General features: G+C 47.8%; 1 protein-coding gene across 1 annotated transcript in view; it reads right to left on the reverse strand.

Annotated features, from left to right (window-relative positions):
- The window catches only part of DNAH17 (dynein axonemal heavy chain 17), a 68,071-nt gene that overhangs the window by 21,482 nt on the left and 18,712 nt on the right, over positions 1 to 27,877 (reverse strand). Inside the window, exons 22-42 of the mRNA XM_026654408.1 lie at positions 27,067 to 27,199; positions 26,599 to 26,726; positions 26,316 to 26,464; positions 25,878 to 26,160; positions 18,516 to 18,689; positions 16,502 to 16,709; positions 16,238 to 16,403; positions 15,121 to 15,223; positions 14,671 to 14,818; positions 12,732 to 12,823; positions 10,817 to 10,981; positions 10,425 to 10,616; positions 8,312 to 8,578; positions 6,698 to 6,859; positions 5,206 to 5,439; positions 4,455 to 4,619; positions 3,123 to 3,218; positions 2,469 to 2,686; positions 1,916 to 2,123; positions 1,513 to 1,628; positions 549 to 741 (exon numbers count right to left, since the gene is read on the reverse strand). Of these exons, the coding sequence (XP_026510193.1) occupies positions 549 to 741; positions 1,513 to 1,628; positions 1,916 to 2,123; positions 2,469 to 2,686; positions 3,123 to 3,218; positions 4,455 to 4,619; positions 5,206 to 5,439; positions 6,698 to 6,859; positions 8,312 to 8,578; positions 10,425 to 10,616; positions 10,817 to 10,981; positions 12,732 to 12,823; positions 14,671 to 14,818; positions 15,121 to 15,223; positions 16,238 to 16,403; positions 16,502 to 16,709; positions 18,516 to 18,689; positions 25,878 to 26,160; positions 26,316 to 26,464; positions 26,599 to 26,726; positions 27,067 to 27,199 (3,600 nt within the window). The remainder of the gene's footprint in view (positions 1 to 548; positions 742 to 1,512; positions 1,629 to 1,915; positions 2,124 to 2,468; positions 2,687 to 3,122; positions 3,219 to 4,454; positions 4,620 to 5,205; positions 5,440 to 6,697; positions 6,860 to 8,311; positions 8,579 to 10,424; positions 10,617 to 10,816; positions 10,982 to 12,731; positions 12,824 to 14,670; positions 14,819 to 15,120; positions 15,224 to 16,237; positions 16,404 to 16,501; positions 16,710 to 18,515; positions 18,690 to 25,877; positions 26,161 to 26,315; positions 26,465 to 26,598; positions 26,727 to 27,066; positions 27,200 to 27,877) is intronic.

Below are 27,877 nucleotides of genomic sequence, written 5' to 3' on the forward strand. Positions count from 1 at the left end.
CCATTCTGAGGGCTTGTCTTCACTACCCGCCTGGATCGGTGGGTAGAAATCGGTCTCTCGGGGATCGAATTATCGCGTCTCGTCGGGACGCGACAATCAATCCCTGAATCGATGCACGTACTCCACCAGCGCAGGTAGGAGTAAGCGCCGTTGACGGGGGAGCCGCGGCGGTCGATTTGCCGCCATCCTCACAGTGGGGTAAGTCGGCTCGGATACGTCGAATTCAGCTACGCTATTCGCGTAGCTGAATTTGCGTCTCTTAAATCGACCCCCCCCCCCCAGTGTAGACCTAGCCTGAGATAAGGCAGCTGTGCCCCCTGTCGGCTAGAGTCCATTTGAAAATGCACTGAAATGCATTCCCACCTACCCGAGTCCATCAGAGGGTGCCATGGGCCAGGCTAAATCACAGCCCCTTGCGGGATCTTCACAAATACAATGTAAGGGGGTGAACAAACTGTGTATACCAGCCCTATGCTCAGCCTATATTGCTTTTCCTAGTGGCATGAAACAAACACCGTTGGCTTTATGCCTGTGCTATACTGATTTACCTTCAATTCATTTAAGTATGGTATCCAGTACTTGTCCATCAGCTCAGTCCTATATTTCTTAGTAAAATAGCCAACGTAGGAAACAAAGGCTGAAATCAGCAGGACATCTCCACACAAAGTCTTCTCCTGCTCTCTGAAGTTTTCCACAGCCTCAGCCCAGCGAACATTTTCCGATGCTAATCCTCCAACAAGCCTGCAGTGACATTTCAAAGGAGAGAAGTATATGATTATTACTGAATTTTGACCCCGTGGGCCTGCACAGACTCAGGTAGATCCGTGGTCCTGCCCTGGCCTGGAGAATTTACAGTGTCTCCTGGAAGTAACTGCAGAGGCTGGAAGTATCAATAAACTCTGCATATTTGTCCATTTAAAACTCTTCCTTGTGAGCTCTCCAAAAAGCTTTCTGGGGCTGCAGCTCCAAGATGCTGGAAAAAGATGGTACAGCTGCTGTCTCCGGAGGGCTCAGTGGCTTATGGAGCTTCCCAGTGACTGATATTCGGAGATAGATAAATACAAATATTCACGACTAGTTGAGCACTGCCACTGTCGGGACAAGTCTGAGTAATGAAGGCATAAGCAGGGGAGATTGCTTCCAAGGGTCGCAGAATGGATAGTAACTGGACAGCGATACAAAGCTCTTGATGGGAAGAACATTATTGACTGAAAATGTTGAATATTAAACTGACAAACTTCAATTCTATTAAACCAATTACTAAAGATACATGTTCACGTCAAGTGACCATTCCTAAATGAGGCAACTGAAATAATGCCCATATCAGGGATTTTCCAGCGCATTCATCTTTGTCTTTCATACCATTCGAGAGAGTTTCTTGCCCCAGGAGGTGATGTTAGAGAATCTCAGGTCTGATCATTAAACAGCCGACATTGAAGACTGGTGGTTGAACAGTCCTGGCCAGTGCCAGGGACATGCGTTATGAGCTGGGTGTTGGCAGTGGCACTGTACCTGTTTGCTAAGGTGATGACTCTGTTAGTAGCATCAGCCTCTTGTTGGCATTTGATTTTTTCAGCTGTGGCCTTTTCAAATTCTGCTGTTAGAGTTGCCAAGTTGGCATTTAGGTCCTTTAAAAACAAGATGTTTGCAATTAGCTATTCAATCTGGAACCTGTGAATGCCACACGATCCCGAGGAGGGAGAAAGCTCTGCAGGCACAGGTATCCGTTACAAAGCAAGTCTGCACTTCACAGACTTCTAGGAATCTGTCTCACTTACCTTTGGCTTCATTCTCTGATCCACAGTTTAACCATTTATTACCAATGATGGACAGCAACCAATTTAAACAGAGATATTGACTCAGGTAGCAAGTTTGTGGTTGGATTATTTTGCCAGGGAGAGTAACATGCACTTACTGCAATCTTGTTTTTAATGTGACTGAGTTTATCTTGTGCCTCGGCCAATTCTGCATTAGCCTCCTCTAGCGCCTGCCTCTTGGGTGCGACATCACAGTACACTTCATAGAAGCGAACGATATTTAAACACCAGGAGCACAGACCTGCTGCAGCTGTTGACTTTGAGAGTATGAACTCAGGGTCAAAGGTTGGATCTGACTGATAGGGCCTGAAGAGAGAAATACAAATCAAGATAGCATTAAAGGAGATGGTGTTGGCTAATCTGGGTTATGACACAGATTCTCCTTTGGGGCCTTGGACAAGTTACTTGCAGCCACGTTTTCAGAAGTAGACACTGATTTCGGGTGCCCAGCTTAACCCACCAAGGGCCTGGTTTTCATTAGTGCTGAAATCTTTGGCTCTGGTCCCAGAACTGCCTCATGACAGAGATTCCAGTGATGGAGCGTGGCTCTGTGGAGACAACTGCATGGCCGGGGGTGCTGAAAAACACTCTGGGACCCCCAACTTTCATTCAGTCCCTGCCCCAGTGGACTCCAGCCCTCATTTCACTCACTTAAATGCTTTCAGACAGGGTTCAGGAATGTGCTCTTTATCATACTTCTTTAAGGTATCCAGGAAAGAATCTACTTTCCCCATCATGATTTTAGCTGCCTTCCAGCTTTTGTCCTTTGGTATCTTGCCCCCTGGAGCTGTCAGTATCATCACAGCTGCTGTGACATTAACCACTGCTTCGGGAGGCGAACCGAAAGACTTCAGCTCTGTCAGGTTGTTCTAAGGAGAACAGAAAAGACTGATCAGTTTTGCACAGGGTGGAGGGTACTGAAAAGTGAAGTAACACGTCTAGCTTTGCAACAAAGCTTGGAATCCAGTTAGTCTGGTTCCCACTGGCAGGGGCATGCACAGGAATTTAAATATGACCCCTTTTGGAAAGGGGGTTCACAGAAACTCCCTGGCCCTGGAAGAAGCTTGCTGCCTCCCCCTCCTCTCCCGGCCCCGGGAGGAGCTTACTGCCCCCGGCCCCCTGCTCTGAGGCTGCGGCTCTCTCCCCACCGCAGCCCCGGGGCAGGGAGAATACTGTGTCCCTCACTGATTATTGGGGGGGGCCTCGTGCCTCCGCTTGCCCCCCTTGCGCATGCCCCTGCCTAGCAGCCAGAAGATAAAAACTAACCAGGGAAATCATTTCCTCCCCACTCAGGAAAATATTTACCTTATTGAGAGTGTCTAGAGCTTCTTGTGCTGCTAATAAAGCAGGTTCCGCTTTAGCCAAGTCAGTCTCACAGGCTCTTTGTTTTTCGGTTACATTCTGATGGAAGCAATGCACACAGTGAATGCAGGGCTGCACGAGGGGGTTGCTGGGCTCTGGCTTGTTCCCTTTGCACAGGTGCTCGTTTCACATCACAGCTGAGGCTCGCTTGCCTCTGGTTGGGATGGGCTCAGGCTCGATGGGCTGGAATGGTCCCCGGGGAGTAACCGGGACAGGAGCCGGGGAGGGGGGGAAACTTGAGCTGCCATGGCCCTGCAGTCCCCGTCCTGCTTCAGTCTGCGGGTCTGTCACGCCATCCCTAGCACAAGCACAAACGCCCGGCAGGGACAGGGATGGCTCTGTTCGAGCTAGTCAGAAGCAGGGCACTTGGCGAGGGGAAGGGCCAAGTTATCAACAGAACAAGGGATTCACACTCGGGGCGGAGGGAGCATGTTGAACTTAATGGCAGCTTATTCAAAGATGCCAGTTTGTCCCTTTCTCCCCCAGGCATCGCCCCTGTGTGTGGAACAACCTCCCCCACCAACTGTAAAGCCACTGCCCCTCCTCCTTTGCCTCCCCAATCACAGCTCATGGCTAAAGGCTGCCACAGAACCCTGCTAGCTGGTGATGGCCAGGCAGGGGCCATGTGGGGATGCCTGCTACCCAGTTGCTAATCTCCAAGAAAAATAACCCCAACACATACACTCTATATCTATATGGGCACAGGGTGAATCCAGAACAACAGAGCTCCTGTTCCTGTGAACCTGTCCCCTCCCCCCCGGCCCCGCTTTACTGTCATCCTCTTCTTAGATAGGGAGACCTTTGGGACAGGGACTGGCTGTACAAAAGGGGCTCGTTCTCCCCTGGTTGGGCCCCTAGGAGCCTTCCCAAAGTACAGTAATAACCAACACTTCTCGGCAGACGCCTAGGGAAGAGCGTGAGCTGCAAGAGCTGCAAGTGCCGGGTGTGTAAAGGAACCTCGCAGCCCCTGCCATTGCCGGGCTGCGTGCACGTAGCTCACTGGGCTGGGGACCAAGCCGAGGCTTCAGGGGCCTAGCCACTAAATATCCGTTTGGAAGAAAAGTTGTTCTGTCTCCAGATTTCTTTCCCCTGTTGCAATACAGCAGCTGGCAGCAGGGATGCGCTGAGCTCCTTCAAAACACACCCTTGGGCAGAGGAGCTTTCTCTGTTAGTCAGTAGCTGATGGTCCCTAGTCACGGAGCCTCTTGTGGTGGTGCCATGGCAGGAGAGAAGCTTTAGCTAAATGCACTGATGTCCTGGGAGATGTGAACATACCGTGTTAATGACCTGAACCTTCAGCTCCTCCTCATCAGCAATCACCTTCTCCTTGCTCACTTTCTCAGTTTCAACACCTACTACCTGGATCAGTTTATCTGCATCCTCATTCTTATGCTTCAGCTCCAGCTCTTGGACAGCAAGTTTGGCTTTTAGGTCATCAACCTATACAGAGTACAGTAGGAATAGGAACAGTCTGCTCCCAGACACAGGAAAACAGCTAGGTAATTTGCAGAGGAAGGCAATGCCTGGTATCTACGGTTGTTTTTGAACTGTTTAGAGAAAAGAGGGTTTCAAGTCCTAAAGGAGACAGAAAGAGGCAAGGGGAACACCAGGACCACTGCTCAGTTATACCAAACAGATCATTCACCATTCCACACCCTCCCCATCCTGCTGCGTCTGTTGTCTCTCATCACACGTTAAGGCTGTGAACCATCTGGGGCAGGGACAGTCATTGTGATGTGTGTGCAGCCCCTGGCAGAATGGGGCTCTCAAGGCCACCCCAATAATGATGTCACTGCTCACCCAATGTTTCCAATATACAGAACAAAAGCAGTGGGACTTACAGTAGCACGCGGAATGGGGATGGATCCCAGACATGGGCTCCCTGTCCATTTGCTGTAACTGACCCTGGTCTCTGCCAAGATGAAGAGAACTAGAACATTTCATATCTCATTAGCAGCCCCAAGCACTGACCACCAAAACCTCGGGATCAGAATGGATGGGTGAAGGTGTCCCTGGACACACGTACCTGGGAAGCAGTACTCTGAAGTTTCATTAAGCCATTCTCCAACCTGTCGATTTTTGCAATGAGCTCTCTTCTCTTTTTAAAGAGCAGATTCTGGTAAAGTTTTATCTGTTCCAGAAAGGTTTTCGGGGTTGTATAGTTATAGCGCCTCTCGGTGGCTAGGTAGACTTTGGACATCTCATTTACAGTTTTGTGGACATAGGCCATGAACTGACTGATGGAGAGCTTGACGTCTGGCTGCAATAGGACCATACATGCCATCAGTTACCCCGTTACTAAATACAGGCTCATTATAGACATTCAATGCAAACCCCTGCCTTCATGTAATGTGAAAGTTACTTATTTAAATACCAACACCCAGGGTAGGCAAAATAACACCAACTTGCCCACAGCATTGCTGTACATCAAATAGCAGAATAATCATTGAAAATATGAGGTAAGTTATCACAATTATTATTATTCAGGTCCTTAACTTTTGCATTCCTCAACTTCTGTATGTTCTGCAGATAACCTTTGGTGCATTAGCAGAGGGCCCAGTTTTTTCAACTATTGGATTTCCCTGGGTATTCTGTGTGTGTGTTTGACAGGAAACAAAGGAGAAAAGAGAGAAGAAGGTTTATCCACCATCTGTGCTTGGCAAGAAGGCTGCAGCTGTTCCTTTCCTTCATACTATGAACTCTGTGTACAAATTCACAGCCTGAGGTTTCTACAGCATCTGAACACCTTTGAATTCAGCTAAAACGAAGCAGAAAAGCAGCAGTGGAGCTTTCCAAGGGTTCTCATGTTCGCAGTTGGGTCAAATGCCCCTTGGCGTGAGGAGGGCAAAGCAGCCAGTGCACTGAGATTGGCTGATGGCTCATGTGATGAAGTGGGACTGTTCTTAATGTTTCCTCTGAATACTGTGTGGGTGCCTCAGTTTCTGTCACCTGGCAACTAATGGCCAGGCCCTTCCCCCCTGCAAGGACCTCCTGGCCTGGGGAAAGGAACTCAGCATAGAAGGAGGGGCTGGAGGGGGTTTCAGTTTGGGGCTGGCTGGGGACGGGGAGTGAGGGCAGATGGGGGTGTCTGGCTCGCTGGGCCCCAGAATGGACCCGGCTGAGGGATCCCGTTCTTTGTACCTACAAGCTCTGTTTTAGACCTCTGTTTTACTGGCTGGCTAAGAGTCACGTCTGACTGCGAAGGGGGGGTGCGTGCAGGACCTCTGGCTTCCCCAGGACCCCGCCTGGGCGGACTCGCTGGGGGAAGCGCACGGAGGGGCATGTGCTGAATGCTCCAAGGTCAGACCCAGGAGGTGAAGCCGTGTGAGCTTCTTGCCCTAAAGACAGTCTGCTCCGAGGGAGAGGAGGCTCCCCAAAGTCCTGACTGGCTTTGTGGGGAGAAGTTCCAGAGCATCTCCCGGGGACTCCGTGACAGCTCAATTGTTGCCCATCAGACTGGTTCATGACACGCGCTGCTAGGGACCACAGCACTTCAGGCCAAGCAGGCAACTGCTCACCTCAATTCCCTCCGTTTCCTCCAAGAATCTGCCACTGACGGACACCAGAGCATCTTCAGGCCATTCATGGAACCAGTCTATGGCCGCGCAGTTGACCACAGCAGGGAATTTCCTTGCACGTACCCGCAGCGTAGAACCCACAGGAGAGAAGCACAGGATGACCTGGGACCATAGCACATTACAGCACATGTGACAAGCTGGCATCAAAACAGAAAGATGAACACGGGGGCCAGACGTCCTGCTGTACCCAGCACCTGTTCAGCACAGCTTAGGGGTCTCCTTGCCCGACCTTGCAGCTGGCTCTGCGCTGGCCCGGTGTAATGCAGCTGAAAGGCTGGTCTAACCAATGCCAGCTGCCTGTATCCTCCATGGAGCTGGGGATCACTACAGCGCAGGGGTGCTCTAGCCAGGGTCCCTTCACACTCTCCACTAGGGCTGCTGTCTCCACACCAGCTGTGGACTCCTTAAAGCCAGCACACACCTCAGCTGGAGACCCCCGGCCAGGGTACAGCCCGTCTGTGCTGCTGGCGTGGGAGAGAACCTGGTGCACATTCTCCACTTGTGTTTATCACATCACATGGGCTAAGCATAACCCAGTGCAGAGTCACTTCCCTGTAGGCCAGGCTCGCTGCCACACTGCTCGGGAGGCCCCGGGGGATGGAATCTGCCTCTAGCTACATTACGGTTTGCTACTGCTGCCCATCACCATAGTATCTGAGCTCTCTCTCATCTGGTGTGTGGGAGTCAGTGTGATCAGCCCCGAGACCACCCCTGCAGCCCCCGGCACAGGGCATGTTGGGTGGGGAGGGGAGGAGGTGTGGATGGAGCATACTGATCTCCAGCTGTCCTCCACTGACTCACAGCTCCCCAGGCTAGGCAGAGAATCAGGGAGACTCAGCCCCTCTTTGCTGCACTGAGCGAGAACTGTGTGCAGCAGGTGACCTGGTCCCACATGTATAACAGCCACTCGCAACAGAGAGATGCAGATTTGGACATGACAATCAAAATCTGCTCCTGGGAATGGCACATGACAGCATCAGGGCAGGAACATGGAAATGGCAGGTTAATAGGCGTGGATGAAAGCATTAACTCCGACGTCACTCTTTACCACTGTGAAGAGTAGGAAACTCCAGCACCCAACCAACAAGTTATCCCCAAACTGCCTCTCACTCTACATGCCCAAAACCACGCCCCCCAAGGTCTGTGGATTTGGGGCCATATCTTCAGAAGAATTCAGCACTCACCTGCGGGACCAGATCTTTAAAACACCAGCTCCCACTTAGGTGCTTGATATTGCTGGATACTGAACTCTTTGAAAGTCTATCTCTAGATGGCCAGCTCCCCGATGGGAGCGAGCACAGTTTATTTACACACACCCAGGTCTGAGATGGGTAAATATTTAGAATGCAAAACTTGCACACTCACGAGCGTGGAGGTATACATTTAGGGGCTGGGCTGAGGTTACTTTGAAAATGGGTTTCACTAAAAGTTATCACACTATAATACAAACAGGCAGATAGCAATGCCTGGGCACTGGTTCCAAAAAGCTCTGGGGTTAAGACACAGTCAGAACTGCTGGGAGCCCATGTACATTCTAAACAGACTCACTCCTACCTTTAACTGCCGCCTGACTTTGTCTATAAAGAATTTCCAGCAGTTTTCCCTTGTATCTTGCATTCCAATAGATTTCACTTGTGGCCTCATAGCACCGATAATATTTTCCACTTCGTCGTCCTGAAAGAGTCCTGGGATCTCTCCAGAGGCTAAGAGATCATTGATCAAGACCAGGAATTGCTCCTCAGCAACCTGTGAATCTGTCATTAGGAATACGGTGGGTGTATTCTTCACAGCTGCTTTGATATACTGAGAGGCCAGATCCAGCTAGTGCAAAAGACAGAAACCATTACGCCTCTGTCACCCAGAAACTTGTCCTATTAATCACGTTATATGGTTAGTTCTCCTACAGTAAGCACCTCAGTCTAGGGTAGGGTGGGAACATCTCTTCCTAGCATAAAAAGATGACAGGACTGACTGACCCAGGAGGGAATAAGGAGTCTCTTGTTCAGGGCAAAGCTAGGTTCTCACGCTTAAGAAGCCACAGCTTCAGCTGGGGGCAATGGTGAGACGCAGCAGCTACAAACCTAGAGCTGGGACAAGCACCCTTCTTGTGATCAGGACAGTCAAACTCAATAAGTCCAGAACTGCTCTGTCCAAAGACTGTGTGGGGGCAGGCAGAGTAATTCTGGCTTTTCTTACACAGGAGGAGGGTGGATGGACATCTCCTCGGCATAGCTGCTTTGAGAACTCATGGGAAAGCATGTTAATCTCCTACACTGTCACACGTGTCCAGGGAACACAGAGCCGCGAAGAATCCCATGGTCACTAGATGCCACACTGGCTCTGCACAAACACATTTGAAACGCACATGGGTTAAACATGCCTGTTTCTTGTACTTCTATTGCCAAAAGTAACTTGGAAGCCTGAAATGGGTCTGACCCTACAAACTGCTCTGTGCACATGCACAGGGTCTGGGGCCCTAGTCTGCAGTGTGCGCCCACACAGGAACGAGCCACAAAAGGGTGTATGTTGGCGATAACGTACCTAAGGGAGGCCCCAGTGTGAGACAGGCTGAAAGCCAAGTGCCTTCAGCCCCCAGAAAGGCGCACCAGCAGCCCAAGCGGGAGTGCTGGCCTGGCTCATTGCTCTGGCAGTGCCACTCTTTGTTCAACGTGAGAGTTTGGTGCTGGAGGCTGAAGCAATGATACACTAGCAGAAGCAGATCCAGTGGGCGGAGAAGCAAGAACAGTAGGGAGACGGGTACGGTGACATTTCCCCTATGGTTGCTAATACATCCCTTGTTTGTTAATCTTTTTTCTACCTGGTTCTTTCCTTTATTAGTAAGGTACAACCTCCCCCCTCTGTTTGGGCCCAATTCTCCCTTTCCTGACCCCCAAAGCCCACTTGCCCTCCCAGCAAAGCTGGTAACTTAGCAGTCGCTATTGCAGACACTAGAGTAGGAATACTGACTGTTTGCCTGCAGAGACCTGAGCAGCCCCGCTGTGCTGTACTGAGGTGGATGCTTTCTGCTTCTCCAGCTTACAGCACATGCCTCTAGTTAACTGGCGTCTACAGAAAGCAACCAGTTCAAGCCTTTCACCTGAAACACGTTGCTGCATAAGTTAAATCCAGAAATCAGCTGAGTGGAATGAGACCAGCATTGTGACCCCAGTACGCTACAATATTCCCCGTCTCATCTGCCCAGTGATCAGCTTCTCCTGCAGCCCCTCTGTCCCTTTTTCCAGGTGACTCCCTCCCCTGTGCAAGTCCGACCCCTGTGAGCTCAGTGCATGGCCCTTGCCCTGTGTGTGTTTAAATCCCTCTGCTGTGCTGCGTACAATGACCTGAGCGGATGTGTATAGAAATTGCCTAGTGCTGTTCCCCTTCCCCAGTCTCTTTCTGTTCTTCTGTGTGTGGGTCTCTCCAATGTAAGCGCCTCAGACCAGGGATTCCTTCCGCAGGGTTTGGGGAGTGCCTTGCCCAGAGTGGATGCCAGCATAAATACCCGATAAATAAGATAATGGAACATGAAGCCTTTACAAGCTTATTTTTGGCCATAAGATCAATGTGAGGCGCTTGCCTAGCAGGCTTTTAGCACCATTTATCATGTCCTCTTTTCGTGAGCAGATTGGATTTCCCCAGCAAAGGGTGAAGAAAAGCCAGTGCTAACCTTGAGGTCAGGAATTCCATATCCTTTCTTCAGTGTGATCTGAAATACATCCAGAGCACTAATATAGGCTGCTAGTCGGGAAAGACTTTGCTTTCCGCTCCCTCCTACTCCCACCAATAAGGCATTCCCTCGGGGAGACTCTAATATCCGATTAATTCTGCAAATGTGAGACACAGCATCTTCAAACAGCACCTGAACAGAGCAGACAGGAGAGGCCTTTGCTAGTCTGAACCAACATAAGAGCTTGCAATGAACTCCACTACATCAAAAATGAAAAGCATATGAAGCAGAGAGAGCACAGGTGTAAAAAAGTCAGATTTCACCCCAAAATGCTAGGAGAAATCTCTTGCCCTAGCATTTCACTCTTACTGCCAGTTCACACTGATACTCACCAGATTCATCACGGCATTGACCTCATTGTATGTCTCCAGGGCTTCCACTAGCAGCTTGTTCAGATACCCGGAGTCTGACACAGGGAAGTACTTGGGCTCGCCAATGCCCTGGGCAAAGTGACAGTAAATGTTGGGCTTCGCAAACAGCAGATTCTCACCAAGTTCCTAGTGAGAAACACAGATAAAGATATTCCACAGCAACTGGCCACCCTCACTTTCCACTAGGGCGCCCCCAGACTGTCTGTATCTCCGACCCAAATGCTGCAGTCCGTTCACAAGCACAAGGGCTGGGTGTGGGGAAATGTAAGACCTGACCCCTCCAGCCAGGGGATAGTTTTACTCCACAGCATAAAGTTTCAGTCCATCTAAGAAATACCCTGTTTCTAGGGTAGGGCCTCGACCTTGCAGCTGCCTACCCAGACACTGGGGTGCACCTATGCACAGAGCCCCATTGAAGTCAATGAGGCTCTATGTGGGCACAGGGGTGTCCTTGCACACACTCAGTTGCAGGATCAGGCCCTCCACCCCAATGCTGAATGATCACGTATGCTCTCACAGCCCATTATTACTTCTGCCACTAGCCCTCCACTCTCCCTTTCCTCGGTCCCACTTATCGTCCTGGATGTGCAGCCAGAAGTTCAAACAGGATCACGGTGAGACCCCTCCCTCCCTTCTCCATCACTGCGGAGGAGACCTCCATGTTGATGGCTATCCAGGCTGTCACCTCCAGTTCCTTGCCAGGCCGCCACCCGCCATCTGGGCTGAGGCCATGTCCTATCATCTCGTCTTTGTCTCCCACACCCTCCAGTCCTGAACTGGACATCAACCGTGGTCAAGAAAAACAATGGCCAGGTAGTCTTAAGCGGCACCTACCAAACCTGCTGTTCTGGAAACGGGGCCGGCTCCAGGCACCAGCTTACCAAGCAGGTGCTTGGGGCGGCACGTCCAGCAGTGCGGCGGCAATTCGGCGGAGGGGCCCTCACTCCCGCTCGGAGCGAAGGACCTCCCGCCGAATTGCCGCCGCAGATCGCGATTGCGGTATTTTTGTTTTGTTTTGTTTTTTGTTTGGCTGCTTGGGGCGGCCCAAACCCTGGAGCCGGCCCTGTCTGGAAATGAAAAGGACATCCAATCCAGGCACAGGCCAGCAAGTGCTGGAAGCCCCTTTGCAAAGGTCGATTTCATAATTCATGTGACGAGAGATAGGCTTGGAAAATACACATTGAAATAATCTCTGGAAGAGTAGGGTTCTAACTGTCATGAGAACCCATCCATAGCGAGCGGTTACTAACTGGCAGCTATGCTTGCCACGAACTCTACAGCTAGCACCTTATGACATTTCTGAGACGCACTCTAATTCCCATCCTGATAGTTAGATTATGGGTCAACTCCAGAGGCAATATGTATGAGGCATGAATTACATATTGGTAAGTGGGTCTAAATTGGTACTAATTTACACTCCAAGCAGCTGGAAGGTGCAAGTTAAATGATTTAAACATCACCGCTGAACCCAGCTCTGTCACCATCACAGACTCAGCACAAACATAAAAGCTCTTAGTATTTCAAAACATGGCTTACGTCAAAGTATTTTTTACAGGTAGCTGCTAGAACTCTTCCAAAGCTTTCTTTATCTTTCTCGTCAATGAGTTTATCTCCATACACTCTCTCAGCTTCATGCAGCCAGAGCCGGACTAGGTCAAGTGGAGTTTTGAGGCATTCAGCAGTGGAGAACAACAGTCCCTGCCAAACATACAAATCGGTCAGTCCTAGTTTCTTGATTGCTGCTCAGAATGGAAGAGCCAGCGCTGGAGAAAGCTAACAGCGAGAGACGGCAGGGGCATGGTACATGTGAAAGTGGTAGAGAGAGAGAAGACAGACATAAATTAAAATGAAATGACTGAAATAAAATACACTCTACCTGAAATATGTTAGAGAGGTCCCGGAGGTTGAAGACGTAGTGAAATTTGATGGCCGTAGGCAGAAATGTTGATGTAATTTTCTGATGTAAGGCTGTTTATGGGAAAACATCCTGTATGTGAGAGCAGCCAGATACCCAAAGAGTACACATTTTAAAGTACTCTTCAAACATGGCTTGAGTTTTCAAATAAACCAAAATTGAAATTTTTGCTTCATCATTCTTCAGTGAAATTACTGTGTAATTTCAATGCAAAGATGAGAAAAGTGGATTTTTTTTTCACACTCACTCAAAACCCTAAACAACAGAATCAATTTTGGTGAAACTTTAAAACAGAACCATCTTTTCATTGAGACCATGCTTGGACCATTTCACCCCAAAATAATTTATTCATCAGGTTGTGAGACACAAAATAGGAAGGTGGAGAGGAAACTGAAACTTGACCTGAATTAAAGCCACAGCAAAACCACACAGAACCTAACCACCACAAGCATGGAACAACAATGCAACAAGAGGTTTCTTGAAACCAGTATACGTGTTACAGAACCTAGACAGAATTAGAATGAAACCAGATCATTTTCATAAGAGTTTTGTATCATTCATGGTACTGACAGGGGAGCTTTAAAAATGTGTGTAATACAAAGAAATACTACTGACTGACTCACAGGTTTCCTACACTGTATGGTAAGTTTATTTAAAATGGGAGCAGAGTCTATAGTTTCACAGACCATTTACTTTACCAACTGTGTTTTACAGCTACTCATCCTGATGCCAGTAAAAATAGTGTACCATGTACAGCAGCAGCATCAACCAGATGGCCAAGATTTCCCAAATGTGGGTCTCTACAGATAAGCACTAAATCCATATTTAAGCCCCTAATAAGAGGCCTCATTTCCAAGGTGCTGAGAAACCGAAGATCCTGCTGATGCACATGAAGCTGCAGGTGCTGCCAGTGGCATAGACAGGGATCTGTGTGTGTAACATTAGACATCCAGTGTAAAAAATATATGCACACAGCAGGAGAAACAGGACACTAGAGCCCCAGGTTAAAAGCTGGACTTTGTAATGAGCCGGGGACGTGGGGCTGGGTTTCTGGGGAAAGGATTCAGCTCCCCAGACCATGAAGCAGCAGCCTACGGTGGTCGCATAAGTACTGTGCACAAGGAGGGATTCTGTTCCATTGTTTCTGGTCTATCCTGGTTCTTATCCCGTCCTCCTCGCCAAAGCATTCGAGCTCCTCCTAGGGGCACGTTAAGCAAAGGGGCTGACACTTGTCATGTGTAGTTAGTGGCCGTGGGATACATGGAGTTGTAGATTCCTAGTCCCCCCCATCCTATCCATGGGAGCAAAGCAGCACTCCCCACTGCACAGGGCTCTGCAGTGCCCAGGACTGCACTCCTCCCCATAACCTGCCTCCCACTAGCATGGTGCAAGCCCATTGGCTCAGGTACATCCCAAGCTGTCTGACTCCCCTCTCCAATCCCCAGAGCAGCTCTCTGCTGCCTCCCCCCCAAGGCATTGGTGTCAAGGAGCACACGCAGTAGAGAGCTGCAGTACAGGTGGGTGGAACAATCCTGCTGCAGTCCCAACATGCATTCTCTCGCTAAACAGTTCAGGTGGGATTTTCACACGTGCTCAGCGTTGGCCTAACTCTGCTTCCTTTGAGTCAGTGATAAACCTTCCATTGGCGTTCTGGGAACAGAGGTGGGGCGATGCCCAGTTCACCCTTCCACCCACACGGGGGCACAATCAATACCCTGTACAGTTCCAAAGTGCTGCACAGGACTTTTCCGGGAGGTGGTTATTTGCCCTCTTTCCGACACAGTGTGCACTTTACAAACACTGGTACAACAGGTACGATAGATACTGATGAAAAAACGAAGATAGAGATCTGCCCTATATATGCTGCCTTTCTAAACATTAACGTGCTATTCCTGCTTACCCAGCACTCCCGCAATTAGTGGTGACAGGATCTTCTGAATGGGGACCGGAATGTTACGGATTGCCATGTGCTGTGCAAGGATGGTGCTGTAAATGGTCACAAGTGCTTCTTGGCCAGGAAAACTCACAGCAAACACACAAAAGTGTCGCTAAAACAAAGCAATTTAAAACCAAACCTGTCAGGAGAGGGCGTGACTTCCATGAGAACCCCCATGTTTCCACCTGCCAGGACACACATTGCCTGGAAACGAACCCACCACAGCAAGTGAGATGGTGGATGTCAGACACAGACACCACAAACTAGACACTCCAGCCTTCTACTAGTGTCAAAGGACCCATAAAAGGGGAGAGGAGGTAAAATCTAAAGAGAGCCAAACTGCTGGCGAAGGGGTGGCTACCACTGAGACTGAAGCTAACAAAAGCCCAACCCCATCGTTTCTCCATTGCATACCTGAAGTCTGGAGTCAATCGTAAAGGATCCAGATGTTGGATTCATGCAGGCTACATACTGACAGTTGTGAATGTCCTTTAATGTCAGCTTGTTTCTGTCATACCTAAACAGCAGGTGAAGGAGAAGGATGTGTACATGTCTTTATTCTCTGAAGAGTAAAGGAGCTGTCCCTCCCGTAGTATGAACCTGGCCCCAAACAACTTTCACACACACTGATCCCGCCCAGACGCCTTTACAGAGAAGATCCAGGGGAGAGATCATCTGCCCAGTTTCCTCTCTTGGCAGAGCATAACATCTATTGCATGGGAAAAGACATTTTTTGCTGTCCAGAAAATACTTACAACTCAGGGCAGGTCTACACTTAAAACACTGCAGCGGCAGAGCTGCACTGCTGTAGCACTTCAGTGAAGACACTAATAGGCCAATGGAAGAGTTTCTTCTGTCTGCATAGTTAATCCACTCTGCGAGAGGCGGGAGCTGTGTCGATGGGAGAAGCTCTCCCACCAACGTAGTGCTGTCTACACCAGGGGTTAGGTCGATAAAATGGCATCACTCCAGGGTTGGATTTTTCACATCCCTGAGCAATGTAGTTATTCCGATATACGTTTACAGTGTAGACCTGGCCTAAGAGTAAAAGTAGGAAAGGCCAGTGAGATGGACCCACTGCTCCAATGCCACTGGGCAGCACTTCTAGGGGGGCTCACACTGGGCTCGCTATTGGCAATTCTGGACTGTCCTGGTCTCTAGGGATCTCATGATCCAGAACTGCTATGTTATGGATCATTCTCTTTGTGTACTTCAAATGTGCTGACCTAAGACTCAGAAGCCCCAGTTCCAATTCCTTGCTCTGCCACAGACTGCCTGTGTGACCTTAGCCAACTCCCTCAGTCTCTCTGTGCCTCCGTTCCCATCTGTACAATGGGGATAATAGTACTGCCCTGCCATACCTTGTGAGGATAAATACACCAAAGATTATCAGGCACTCAGATACTCTGGTGATGGGGCCAGATACACTCCTTAGACAGACACACAGACCCCATCACCACAGTAGCATAATCTGAGCAAGAGTAATTCAACACATGGATGAAACAACTGAAGAGTTTAGCTACACAATTACCAGTGCCCATGGTCTATATGCTGCCTGATCAGTGTATGAGGAGCTACTGTGCCATATTTGTCCACTTCAGGCATATTCATATCATCTATGAAGTAAATAAGCTTCTTTGTGCCCGGAGGACCAAAATTTCTCCCGGATTTCTTCTCCAAGGGCTTCTCGAGAATAGCTGCAGAACGACAGCAACACCAATCCACTAACTTGTGCAGTCATCGCTTCCCGGTAAGATGAGCCTGTTTTCAGGCTGTTTCCGGCTAACCACCTTACCCTGCAGCATGGCCGAGGTCGTGTAGAAGTTAAAGGGGACAGCCTGCAACAGGTAGTCCTCAGTGTTCAGAGACTGCAGTTTGTCCACCATCATGACCGACTTCCCTGTACCTGCATTCCCCACTAACATCACAGGCCATTTCTTTGCCACTAGCAAATCCATAAAATAGCGAATTCGGATGGTTTCTGTCGTATGGACCACGGAAGCCTGTTGAAAAGTCATCAATGAAATAAATTATTTTAATCAAGTTTAGTCAAACTGGGTTTGATGATAGATTGTATCTGAAAGTGAGATGTGGAAATGCTTGTGCGTGAACATCTCAGGAGCCGGATTCTTCGAAAGGTTCTGCAGCTACAATTGGGGCTTGCGGTTGCAGAACTGGACAGGCTCCAAACACGGTTTCCGAAAAACCCAGCCCTTGTCTTCCCAGCTTTGCAGTCAGTCAATGCACTGACAGGCTTTCCCCCTTTACTGGGGTTTTCAACATGTACAAAGCCAGAGTACAGCTTGTGAACCAGGAGCATCTTCTAACACTGCACATTGTATCCAGGTGATAAACGAGCCTGTTGATTACAGCGACTGTTTCCTCCGAATCAGCCATTGGCATCGGAGCACTGAAGGCTTCATCTTGCAGTAAGCAGCCCAGGAGACGGCAGTAGAACAGCTCACATGAGTATGGGCTGTCAGATCAGGCCCTAGATTACTGAGGCCTATGTAAACCCAGAACAAGCAGCAAATGCTCCCAGAAATAGGACGTTAATGGCCAACTTTGCTCCGGTCTCACTGCAAACCATTGCAGAGCAGCACTTTCCCAGAGCTGCTTCCTTCCCAGCGGGAGCAGATTTCCAAGACAAAAGTGCTGACTGCAGGGCACCATGAATACTGTGCAACGCATGCTCATAGAACGTTACCGTACCCACAAATACTGACACCAGGAAACCCAGAAGTCAGCACTTAATAGTTGCAAGGCTTGTGCCAATGATTTTCTTAACCATGCCAAATACAGCCTGGGCTCTGCTGTATTTCCTCCTCAGTGTTTCTGTTAAAATGTGTCGTCTTTTGGACCTCGTTATGCTCCCATAGCATGCCAACCGGACAGGCATTAGACTCGGCTCCTTGTTCCAGTGTCATATAATGCTGGGCAGGGTTGCTGTGCTTGTGATATATTTGGGCTGTGCTCCGTAGACTTTTCGCTGACCCTAAGTGCAAGCTGCAGCGTGCAACTCAGCCACAGCAAAGGCTGGTTTGTGTGTACAGGGTAGGTTACTTAGCTGGTGCCTGGAGTCAGAGTTGGGAAGCTCCACTCCCACTATTTGCATTTGTTAATTCACTCTTTCTTTAAGCCAAGTGCAGCGTGCTTTGCCCCTATTTGCCATCTGACTTTTTTTCATTTCCTGAGGGTTAATAGTCTGGAGCCAATATGCACTTGGGAGATGCTCAAGTCTCCCTCCTGTTTGGGCATCCATAATTCCCATATGTTCCCTTCCAGTTTTTCTGCCCCATGTCTGGAAACAGGTGTTTAAAGACAGGATTGAGAGCACAAAACACACCACAGTGAGGGACACCTGAGATGTGTATGAAATAAACAATAGCCCAGTGTAGGACTTGCCCAGTGTAATCAGAGTATGGGCCTTTTTAGGTCAGCAGCCTGCCTTTCTGTGGCAATGGACTGGACCAGATACTTTAAAGAAACCAGCCCGCTCCCACCATTCACCTAGCCAACACTCGCCATAGGGAAACACCATTTTCCAGGCACTGTACATTACCATCTTGCATCCTAAATATCAGACTGACTGACCTACGTCACTGGCTGAACTTGCATAGCCAGAGGTTTAGTAATGGAAATAAAATAACCCATGTGTATGCCATGCTGTTCTTGTACCTTATTGTGATATTGTCTGCAAGATCTTGCATAATTTATCAAGACGCCCTTTACTCCAGTGTGGAGGGGGGCAATAAATTAGTAAGTAAAGTAAAAAGAAAGACTCAAGGAAGATCATTTTGGGGAATTACCTGTAAGGGAATGTCTGGGTCCAGCTCAAATGTTGGCACTTTATCATTCCAAAGCATGAATTTCTTACTTTCTGGATCTATGTAATAGTCAAAAATAGTCCCTTGAGACGGAAACTTGATGGTTTTAAATTCATTCACCCACCATTTACTGAACTCTACACGATAGTCCACCAGCTGAGGAGGAGAAAAACAAGCTCATTATACAGTTTCTATTGCCTTTGTGGGACATGTTCAGTTAGTCACTCTGGCCCAAGGCTTTGCAGCACAGGCTGTTTGGAGCCGAGATGGATTCTGCAGGCTTAGGTGGCATTGAAACACCTTTGTGGAGTGCTTTAAAGTAAAGCACAGAAGTCTAGCATGCCTGCCCTTGCAGGAGCCAGACACAAACATCTTTACTCAGCCAAAGCCAGGGTAAAGTAATCTCCCCACAGCCAATTCCATAGAGGAAGATGAAAAACACTGTCTCCCTCTCAGCTCCAGCCCTGGCCTTCAAGATCCTGCCTCAGCCCCCTGCTCTCCAGAGTGTGTCCTCGTGCCTCATAGTGAGAGGGGGAATTAAATAATTCTCCCCAGCTGGCAGAATCCAGCTCCCCGGCCAATTCTTGCTCTCAGGCCAGGCAACTCTTTTACATGATTAGTTTTCAGAGTATGACCACACTTAACTTCTCCCCCTCGTGCCTTCATAACAGGGTCACGCACTATAGAACGTACAGAACAGTTCATTAAAAGATTGTTATACAGAGGATAGGGATCAACTGTTTGCCTTGTCCACCCAGAATTGAAGAAGGACTCAGCCAGGGAGATTCAGGTTAGATATCAGGAAACACTTTCTAACTCTAAGGGTAGTTAAGGTCTGGAACAGGCTCCCAAGGGAGGCCGTGGAATCGCCTCAATGGTCTAGATTGACTTGGTCCTGCCTCAGTGAGAGGGACTGGACTAGATGACCTCCTGAGGTCCCTTTCAGCTGGACATTTCTATAGTTCCCTTTGTGTATTTGCCAAAGAGCATGTCACAGTTCCCAAAGACTCCCTTGGATTTGGGCTTAGACATTAAAACCTGCACATTTATATTTACTGACACTTTCTATGTTCAGGCCTAGATCTCAAAGTGCTTTACAGACAAGTGTAAATATGATTATCCCCATTGCATTCACAGGGTCATCAAGCATAGGCATTGATTGTTACTTGCCCAAGGTCACGCAGCAAGCAAAGGGCAGATTCTGGGATAGAATCCAGGTCTTCTGACACCTAGCTCTGTGCTCAGCCCTCTGGCCCAGAGCCAGCCTGGTATTGGGGTTTCTGTTGTGTGGAGGGGTCCTCCGGCCCCTTTCAGCTCCAGCCCAGCCCAAGCTGCCACCTCTGCTACACACAGCAGTCTTTGGATGTAGATGGTTACACAGGGGAAGCCTGAGAGAGCAGATGTGAGCTGTGTGACTCTGCTCAGAGGATCTCCCTCCCTAGGGAATTCCCAGGAAGAATCCTTTTCAGGAGAGACCTAAGCACTTTCTATTACATTGTTTTCTGATCAAATTCTCAATTTTTGCATTAACAAAATGTGGGGAAAACACCAAGAATGTTGCTACTTGAGCTCCTTCTATAAAGTCTGTGAGTCTGATCTAGCGGCAGCTAAGCCACTGGCTGTGTTACCCTTTTGAGCATCTATGACTCTGAATCCACAAACACATAGACATACGCTTAACTTTAACCACTGACTTCAGTGAGAACATGCCTGGGCTTAAAATTAAGTATGTGCATGTGTTAGGTTCGGTCACAGAGACCACCTTGGGACTGTCCCCTGATGTGCTGAAATTACCACTGAGCCCGTTTTCCCTGATGGCTTGGGACTCCAGAACCCTGCCTTGTTGAGCCAGACATGCCAGTCTGCTGCAACACAGACCCAGGTCTGAACCACGCCCCCAAAGCTGCGGGCTTTAACTGAAAACCACTCAGCTGGTATTTCTGTCTCCAGCACCCAGACACCCAGCTCCAAATGGGATCCAACCCCCAAATAAATCCGTTTTACTCTGTATAAAGCTTATACAGGGTAAACTAATAAATTGTCCGCTCTCTATAACACTGATAGAGAGATATGCACAGCTGTTTACAGCTGGCATGCAAGCCGTTACTGTCGAATGCTGTGTGTGAGAGAGAGGCGAGGGGGGAGGGTGGGTCTGCTGCTGTCTGAACTTACAAGACAGCATGCTGACATGCTCTCAGCCCCCCCAAAACCCACTCTCTCTCCCCGCACATACACACAACACACTCCCTGTCACACTTCACACACACACCCCCATTTGAAAAGCATGTTGCAGTCACTTGCATGCTGGGATAGCTGCCCATAGTGCACCGCTCCCAATGCCGCTGCAAGTGCCGCAAATGTGGCCACGCCAGTGCGCTGTCAGCTGTCAGTGTGGACAGACTGCAGCGCTTTCCCTACTGCGCCCTACGAAGGCGGGTTTAACTCACAGCGCTCTGTATCTGCAAGTGTAGCCATGCCCTCAGTCTCGGTAAGGCCGTCAGTCAGCAGCAGCATCTTGCAGAACGGGAACACACTGAGTGTCATGAAGTGGTTTCATATGAGATGCATTTCATTTGATTTTATGGGATCCTCTCTCAGTAGCGATCATCACGCCTTTGACCATTGTGACCGTATACGGCTCAGGATAAAAGGGCGTAGAGTTTGTTGTGAAGCTGGAAGTTTCTGACAAGAACTACGTCCCTCACATTGAAACATATGGTCCTGGCCTGTCTGCAGTGGTTGGCATATTTTACATGATGAGCTTCACTTCATTGTCATGCTGATGCAGAGATTCATCCTCTGCCCTTATCTCAACTTGTGGCAATTTTGTTCTTAGCGGTTTGCCGAACAGGACAGTTGAACAGTGGGGCGTGGTTTGATAACTACGGAGGAAACGAAGTGACTCCTGTGCATGTCTAATCTGTCTGCTGCTGCAATTCGCAGCACTTTCTTGAGTGTTCGCATAAACCTCTCCACTTCTCCATTGGCTTGTGGCCAGTTTGGAGTAAGTTTACGATATCTGAAATTGGGTGAATTGCGAGCCTTGAAAAGGAGGACCATGTTCAGCTTTAATAAAGATGGGTATTCCACAGGCTGAGAAAATCTTGGCAGAAGTAGTACTGACCCTCTCAACTTGTGGGTAACGAGAACAGTCACCTATAACAACCAGCAAATGTTTTCTATTAGGGAAATCACAAAAATCCCTGGTAACTTTAATCCAAGGGGATGTGGGCAGAGGAGATACAGGAGGAGTGTGATTTTGAAGAACTGTTGCCTGGCATAGTCTGCAGGACGTATGTTTCAGTAAGGCTATCAATCCCAAAGAACTTGACTTTTTCTCTGACCAGAGATTTTATTTCTACCAGTCCACGGTGACTTTTGTGAGCCAAACTAATCATGTGATCCCACCACAAACATGGAAGAGGAAGTCTTCTATCTCAGAGTAGGAGATCACCACCTGTGATGGTAAACTCACCTGTAACATGGGTAAACAATTATAGAACAGCTTGTATTGCAGGAATCAAATGTTGGAGGCTACACAGAAGTTCTTTCCATTGACCACTTTAAACAGTTTTGATGACCATTTGGAGACTTTTGTCAGATTCTCTGGAGGTTTTTAAACAAGAGAGCTTAGGGAATTGTGTGTGAGAGGACGACGTTTACATGCACTGCTGCTTTCTCTGGAGTGTTACAGTTGCTAGCTGTGTGCCTGGAGAATCAGTCAGCAGGGTTATCCTTTCCAGGATGATAGATAACTATGTAGTCATCTACTGCTCAGTGGGCGCTGGTGGGCAAAAAGAGGGATTGTTGAACATAAATTCAAGAGGTTCACGATTATTCTGAATTGTGAAATGACATTTGTAAGTGTATAAATGAAAATGGGATTGTCCCCATTCTACAGCAAGAGCTTCTCTTTCCATCTGAGAGTATCGTTGTTTAGTGGACAAAAGAGCCTTGCTGGCATAAGCAATGGTGTAAGTTGGATCACATTGGTCAAGCTGTGTGAGGACTGTTCCTAATCCAACAGGGCTGGCATCTAATAAAAGTTCACTTCTCTTACCAGAATCAAAATATGACATGACTACATCACTGGTAAGGGATTTCTTTAGTTCCTCAAATACATGTTGATGTTCACCTGACTAAACCCATATTTAATCTTTCCTGGTAAGATCTTTCAGAGGCTGTGTAATGGTAGCTAAACTTGGAATGAATCTGCCACAGTAATTTGCAAGCCCTAGTAGGCTACGAACTTCACTGGAGTTTGTGGGCATGGTGGCATTGTGTATGTCCTTCACTTTCTTAGGATCTGCTGAAGCCCCATCTTTGGAGAATGTGTATCCAAAAAATTCGAATGTGGGTTTATTGTACTCACATTTGTCTGGGTTTACTGTGAGATTCTGCTCCTGCAGTCATTCAAAACCAGCTGCTAGTCAAGTGTCGTGCTCTTCAGATTGGTGCCAAATACTAACGTGTCATCACTCGCATTAAGAGCGCCAAGGATTCCAGCTAGTACCTCACATATGGTGTTTTGAAATATTTCTGAGGCTGAAGAATGCCACAACTGTGTTGTTTATAGTTGTGTAGACCCACATGTGTCATGAAGGTTGTTATGCGTCTTGACTCTAGGTGGAGCTTAAGTTGATGGTATCCTACTGTGAGGTCAAGCTGGGAGAAAAAACTTTGCTTCATTTAGATCTGCACTATTGTCATGCACAGTGGGGGTGACGTGTCACTCACACTTGATAGCCGCATAAATGCATATCCACGCAAATCTGGATTTTGTTTGGTTGCTTTGGTTTCTGGGCCACTACTATAGGGGAAACCCATGGTATGGGGCCTTCCACTCATTCAGTGATGTCAAGCTCTTCTAAGTGTGCTAGTTCTTCTTCCACCAGCTTTCTGACATGGAAAGGAATGTGTCTGTGTGGTAGTGCTATGGACTGAACCATGTCGTCAAAGTGCAATTTTATTTGCTCTCTCTTCAACTTTCCTATTCTTATGAACATATTCTCAAGACTGGACAAGTTGATTTAGCCTGTTAGGCTGTACCCTTTGGATGGCACAATTAATCAGTGTATCTGTGCTATTAGGACACCAAGTACATTGCACTGGTAACAGGCCAGTCCTTAAATACAAAATGAGCTGAGACTACGCAACACATTGTCAGTGGGGCTAGATTTCCATAGGCGTATACTTTTTCTGCCGTCGGTTGTATACGCGGTTTCTGTGGCATGCCATCATACGTATGTTGATCCATCACATTCACTGATGCACCAGTGTCACTTAAAACTTCAGTCTCATATCCTTGTATGATGATGTGGCATCGTGGCTCAACTTTGTGTTCAGAAGACTTGGTTCTCTCCGGGAATACTGTGGAAACATAAGCACTGTCATTTTCTGAGGTGTCAGCTTGGAGTGAATTCATTCAATCTTTGTTGTAAATTTGTCTCGACTTGTGGGAGAATAGTAGAGCTACAGACTTTTGCAGAGTAGTTTTGTTTTCCATATTTATGACAGAAGACCCCTTTTGCTGAGCAATCACCTTGGTGTGGGTATGAGCCTCCACATTTGTAGCATTTTACACTTGTCATCTTCGTGGCTGGACCCTGCGTTTTCTGGGGTTGGTTACCATCTTGAGCATGCCACACGCAATTCCTGACTGAGCTCTTAGAGTGGAGTACACGTGCTGTCTCTGGGCTTGGTGCCAGCTGTCACTGCTCTAGTTGTTGAGCATGTGTTTCTGACAACTTGTTTGCTCAAGCAGTGTCCAGGATTCTGACAAGTCATTTGTGGGGGTGTCTTGGAGAGTTTGTCTTCTCAGCTTATCCAACAAACATCCTTGTATCATTTGGCCTCGTGTCTCGTGACTCACCTTTGTGAACTCACATGAACTAGCCAAGTGACATAGGTGGGCATGATACTCATACATGCTTTCCCCTTCTCACTGATGTGCTTGACAGAAGGTATATTGATCATAGGTAATGTTTTTATGCGGTTTAAAGTATCTCGTAAGGGCTGGTTTTGCTTTCTTATTCCTTGCTATCCCCAATGTCAGGCAATGTTTTAAAAATATGGCACATCTCACTTCCAGAAAAGTGTAGGATCATAGCTTTTTTTGTGGTAGAGTCAGCTTCCTTCATCACAACAAACAGCTTTTCTAACCTTTCAAGCCAAAGTTTCCATCTGTGTCTCAGACTGGAATGAGATTCATGGACAGGAAACTCAGGGCAGTTCAGGAACTTTTTTTCTTTTTTTTAAGTGGAGACTGCAGTCTAGCAAAGCGTATGTGTAGCTGTGAGAGATGAGGTAGACCCTGGATAGATTTCTTGTCACAGAACCTTGGTTAGCAGTGTTCTGTGAACACTGTTCTGTGTGTTCTGTTTTTTTTAAATATCAGACAAACATGTTCAGGCTTTCTGATGCAGTCTGGCGGATAGGCCACACTTCCGACGGCACGCGGGGTCTGACGGAGCTAGGCACATTCGCTGCAGTGATGATTACAGCATGCGAGGAGAGCTCTCTGCCAGTACAGTAGGGAGACTATTGTTCTGATGGGCAGCTCATCCCTTCTTTTCTTAGGTTGTGGGGTTTTGTTTGTTTTCTGGTTCTTGTTGATCCTGGTGGCCAGTGCTGTGTCCTCGCTGATTAGGAGCTTCTGGGATGAACTGCTCAGACACCGTTTAAAGTGAGAGTCCCCAGGCTACTGGATCCATCCTGCAGCACCCACTCTTTGTAGCTAAGGGAACTCCCTCTCCCACCAGTCAGAACCAAAGCCTGGAATGGACTCATGTGACCTAGCTGCTGTACTTGCTACTCTAAAAGACTGGCACAGATCTCAGAATGGATTCCCCATAAACACTACGGCAGCCAACGCTGCTCCTGTGTTCAGAAGATAGGAACTGCCAGACTGGATCAGAGCCATGGTCTATCTAGGCCAGTGTCCTGTCAGTCTTTAATTGTGGCTAGAACCAGATGCTTCAGCAGAAGGTGAAAGAACCCCCATTTCATTGCAACTATGAACTAATTTCCCTTTTGCTCTTTTTGTTTTCTGTGACTCAGAAATCAAAAATCATTTAAAAATACAAACCGCCTTTTTTTTTTTCCCCCAGTCACAAACCCCAGAAATCTCGTTTGATTTCCTCAACATTTTCCAGACAAATTCTACGGTAGGCTTAGACCAAGCATGAGATATTTCAGAACCAAATAAAATAAAAAAAAGACAGGCGATTGAGTAGCATTAACTCTGGGGTCAACACTTCAGCTTGTTCAAGCAAAGAGATCTAAAAGAAAATTTTTTGTTAGCATCCAAGTTTAACTGGCCTTATATTACAAGCTGTCACTAACCTGGTCTTGAAACATTGCTCCTCCAAATGCCCAGAAACACGCAAAAACAAAGTACAGTTCATATAGCTCTTTTGAGGAGTCCGGAGGCGTGTTAGTTGGAGTCAGGAGACATTCCAGCAGATACAGTATGGTTTGTATGACAGTAATTTCAGGGACTGGGGTAATCTTCTTGAACCCAAACCTCAGTTTATCTAGACATGTAGGCAGGTATTTATCAAACAGAATCATTAAGTTGGCTTTTTCAGACTGTACATTTCGCTTCTCAATCCAGCTGCTTACCACACTACAAAATAATGGACATATTTCACATTTCAACATATGGCAGTAAGTAAATATAGCAGTAATAAGCCTTTTCCTGCTGTGCGACGGGAAAACGGGCTGCACTTTGAAATGTATGGCATTCACACTTCAAAGAGGGGAATGTGAAACAGAACTCACGGGTTCCAGCCCAGATCTGCAGGGTTGATGTAGAGAATTCCAGCCCTGGATACTGTTGCTGGCGTTGCTGTCCTCAGGTGGCTGATCTCAAAGAGGAGTCTCATGGTGGGATTCAGTGGGATTCGCTCATTGCTCGCTAAGGTGAGCACCTAAGATGAAGACAACCAGACAGAAAAAAACACGGCGTTCCGCAGGAGCAGAAATACACATGAGCTGGTTAATTTAAAATCATCCTCAAGTGAAGTTCTCTGATTTTTAACTCCAACAGCAGCTCAGTACTGACCTTATTATCATCCATGACAGTATTCAGAGATTCAATCCACATGGGATCTATATCTCCATCGAGAATGATCCATTTGGGACCAAGGTGAGTGATGTTAGCCAGGTCTCGCATCGTTGTAGAAAACAGACCTGCCCAACACAAACAGTGTCTTTGCTTGTTTTTTCTTTCTAGTACTTGGTTTCTTCATTTAAGCTAAATTGTTCAGGAGGAGGTGGTCAAGAAGCAGCCACAATATTTCCTCAATAACCCTGCCAGCCTTGCTAAAAATTTTCCCTTCTAATTCTAGGGAGAAGCCAAAGAAAAGATCTTCCCATTTCTACAGTCATTTTTAAAAGGTTTATGTATTGTTATGAATGAACTGCTTGCTGAGGTTTTTGAAATGCCAACATTTTCATTCAGTATAATTTGCAGTAAATGCAGCTACTTAAACACTAGAGTGCATTGATTGGGAGACGGTCGATTTCTTACCATCTTTCCATTCTCTAGTAGCTGGATGAATAACTCCAAATAGCTCATCACAGGTTACAGCTTTAGGGTCAAGGTCCACAGCAACGGGCCTTTTTTTCAAGGTTTGGTAAGTCTTATTCAGGGATTTCAGTACCTGCAAGGAAAGATGGACATGCTCATACAGGACTGCGGTTCTCTAAAGAAGGCATCTACATCCTTTGACATGGTCTCTCGGGACCAAGCAATGAAAGCCACAGAAGAGAGTGGTAGTCTTCCCCCTTATCTGATAGGCTTTGGCCCTATGTCACAAATGGAGGCCCTGGAACCACTGAAGATGTCTAGGCCCCTCCAAATGGCCGAAAGCCAGTGAACAGCAGCAGCTGGAACTACTGCTGAACAAGATGATGGACATTTCCTTCAGAGCAGGCAATCTCCCACCCTAGAGCACACTGCACTCTCTTCACTCTGAAACGAACTGGCTCTCAGAAGTGAAAGTGCCAGCTCCACTCTTTTAATGAAGAACTGAAACGCAGGCCTTCCTGAATGATCAGCAATCTCCCCTTGCCGACACTCCTCCACTCTTCGCCTCCCCTGCTAACAAGCCGGGCACCTACTGTCCTCTCAAAAGGCCTCATTCCAAACCCATTGAAATCAGTGGAAAGACTCCGATTGACGTAGTGGGTTTGGATCCCTAGGTGCCAGGGGAGGAACATGAATTTCCTGCCCATGCGTAATGCACTGGCCACGTGGTTGTGATCACGGCTCCCACTACTTCTACCAGCAGCACAGACCTGGTGCCCACAGGGAAGGAGGACGCTGTGTAGAAGTGGCA

This window comes from Terrapene carolina, unplaced genomic scaffold, assembly GCF_002925995.2.
Source record: "Terrapene carolina triunguis isolate 2854851 unplaced genomic scaffold, T_m_triunguis-2.0 Scaffold192, whole genome shotgun sequence".
NCBI classification, from domain to species: Eukaryota; Metazoa; Chordata; order Testudines; family Emydidae; genus Terrapene; species Terrapene triunguis.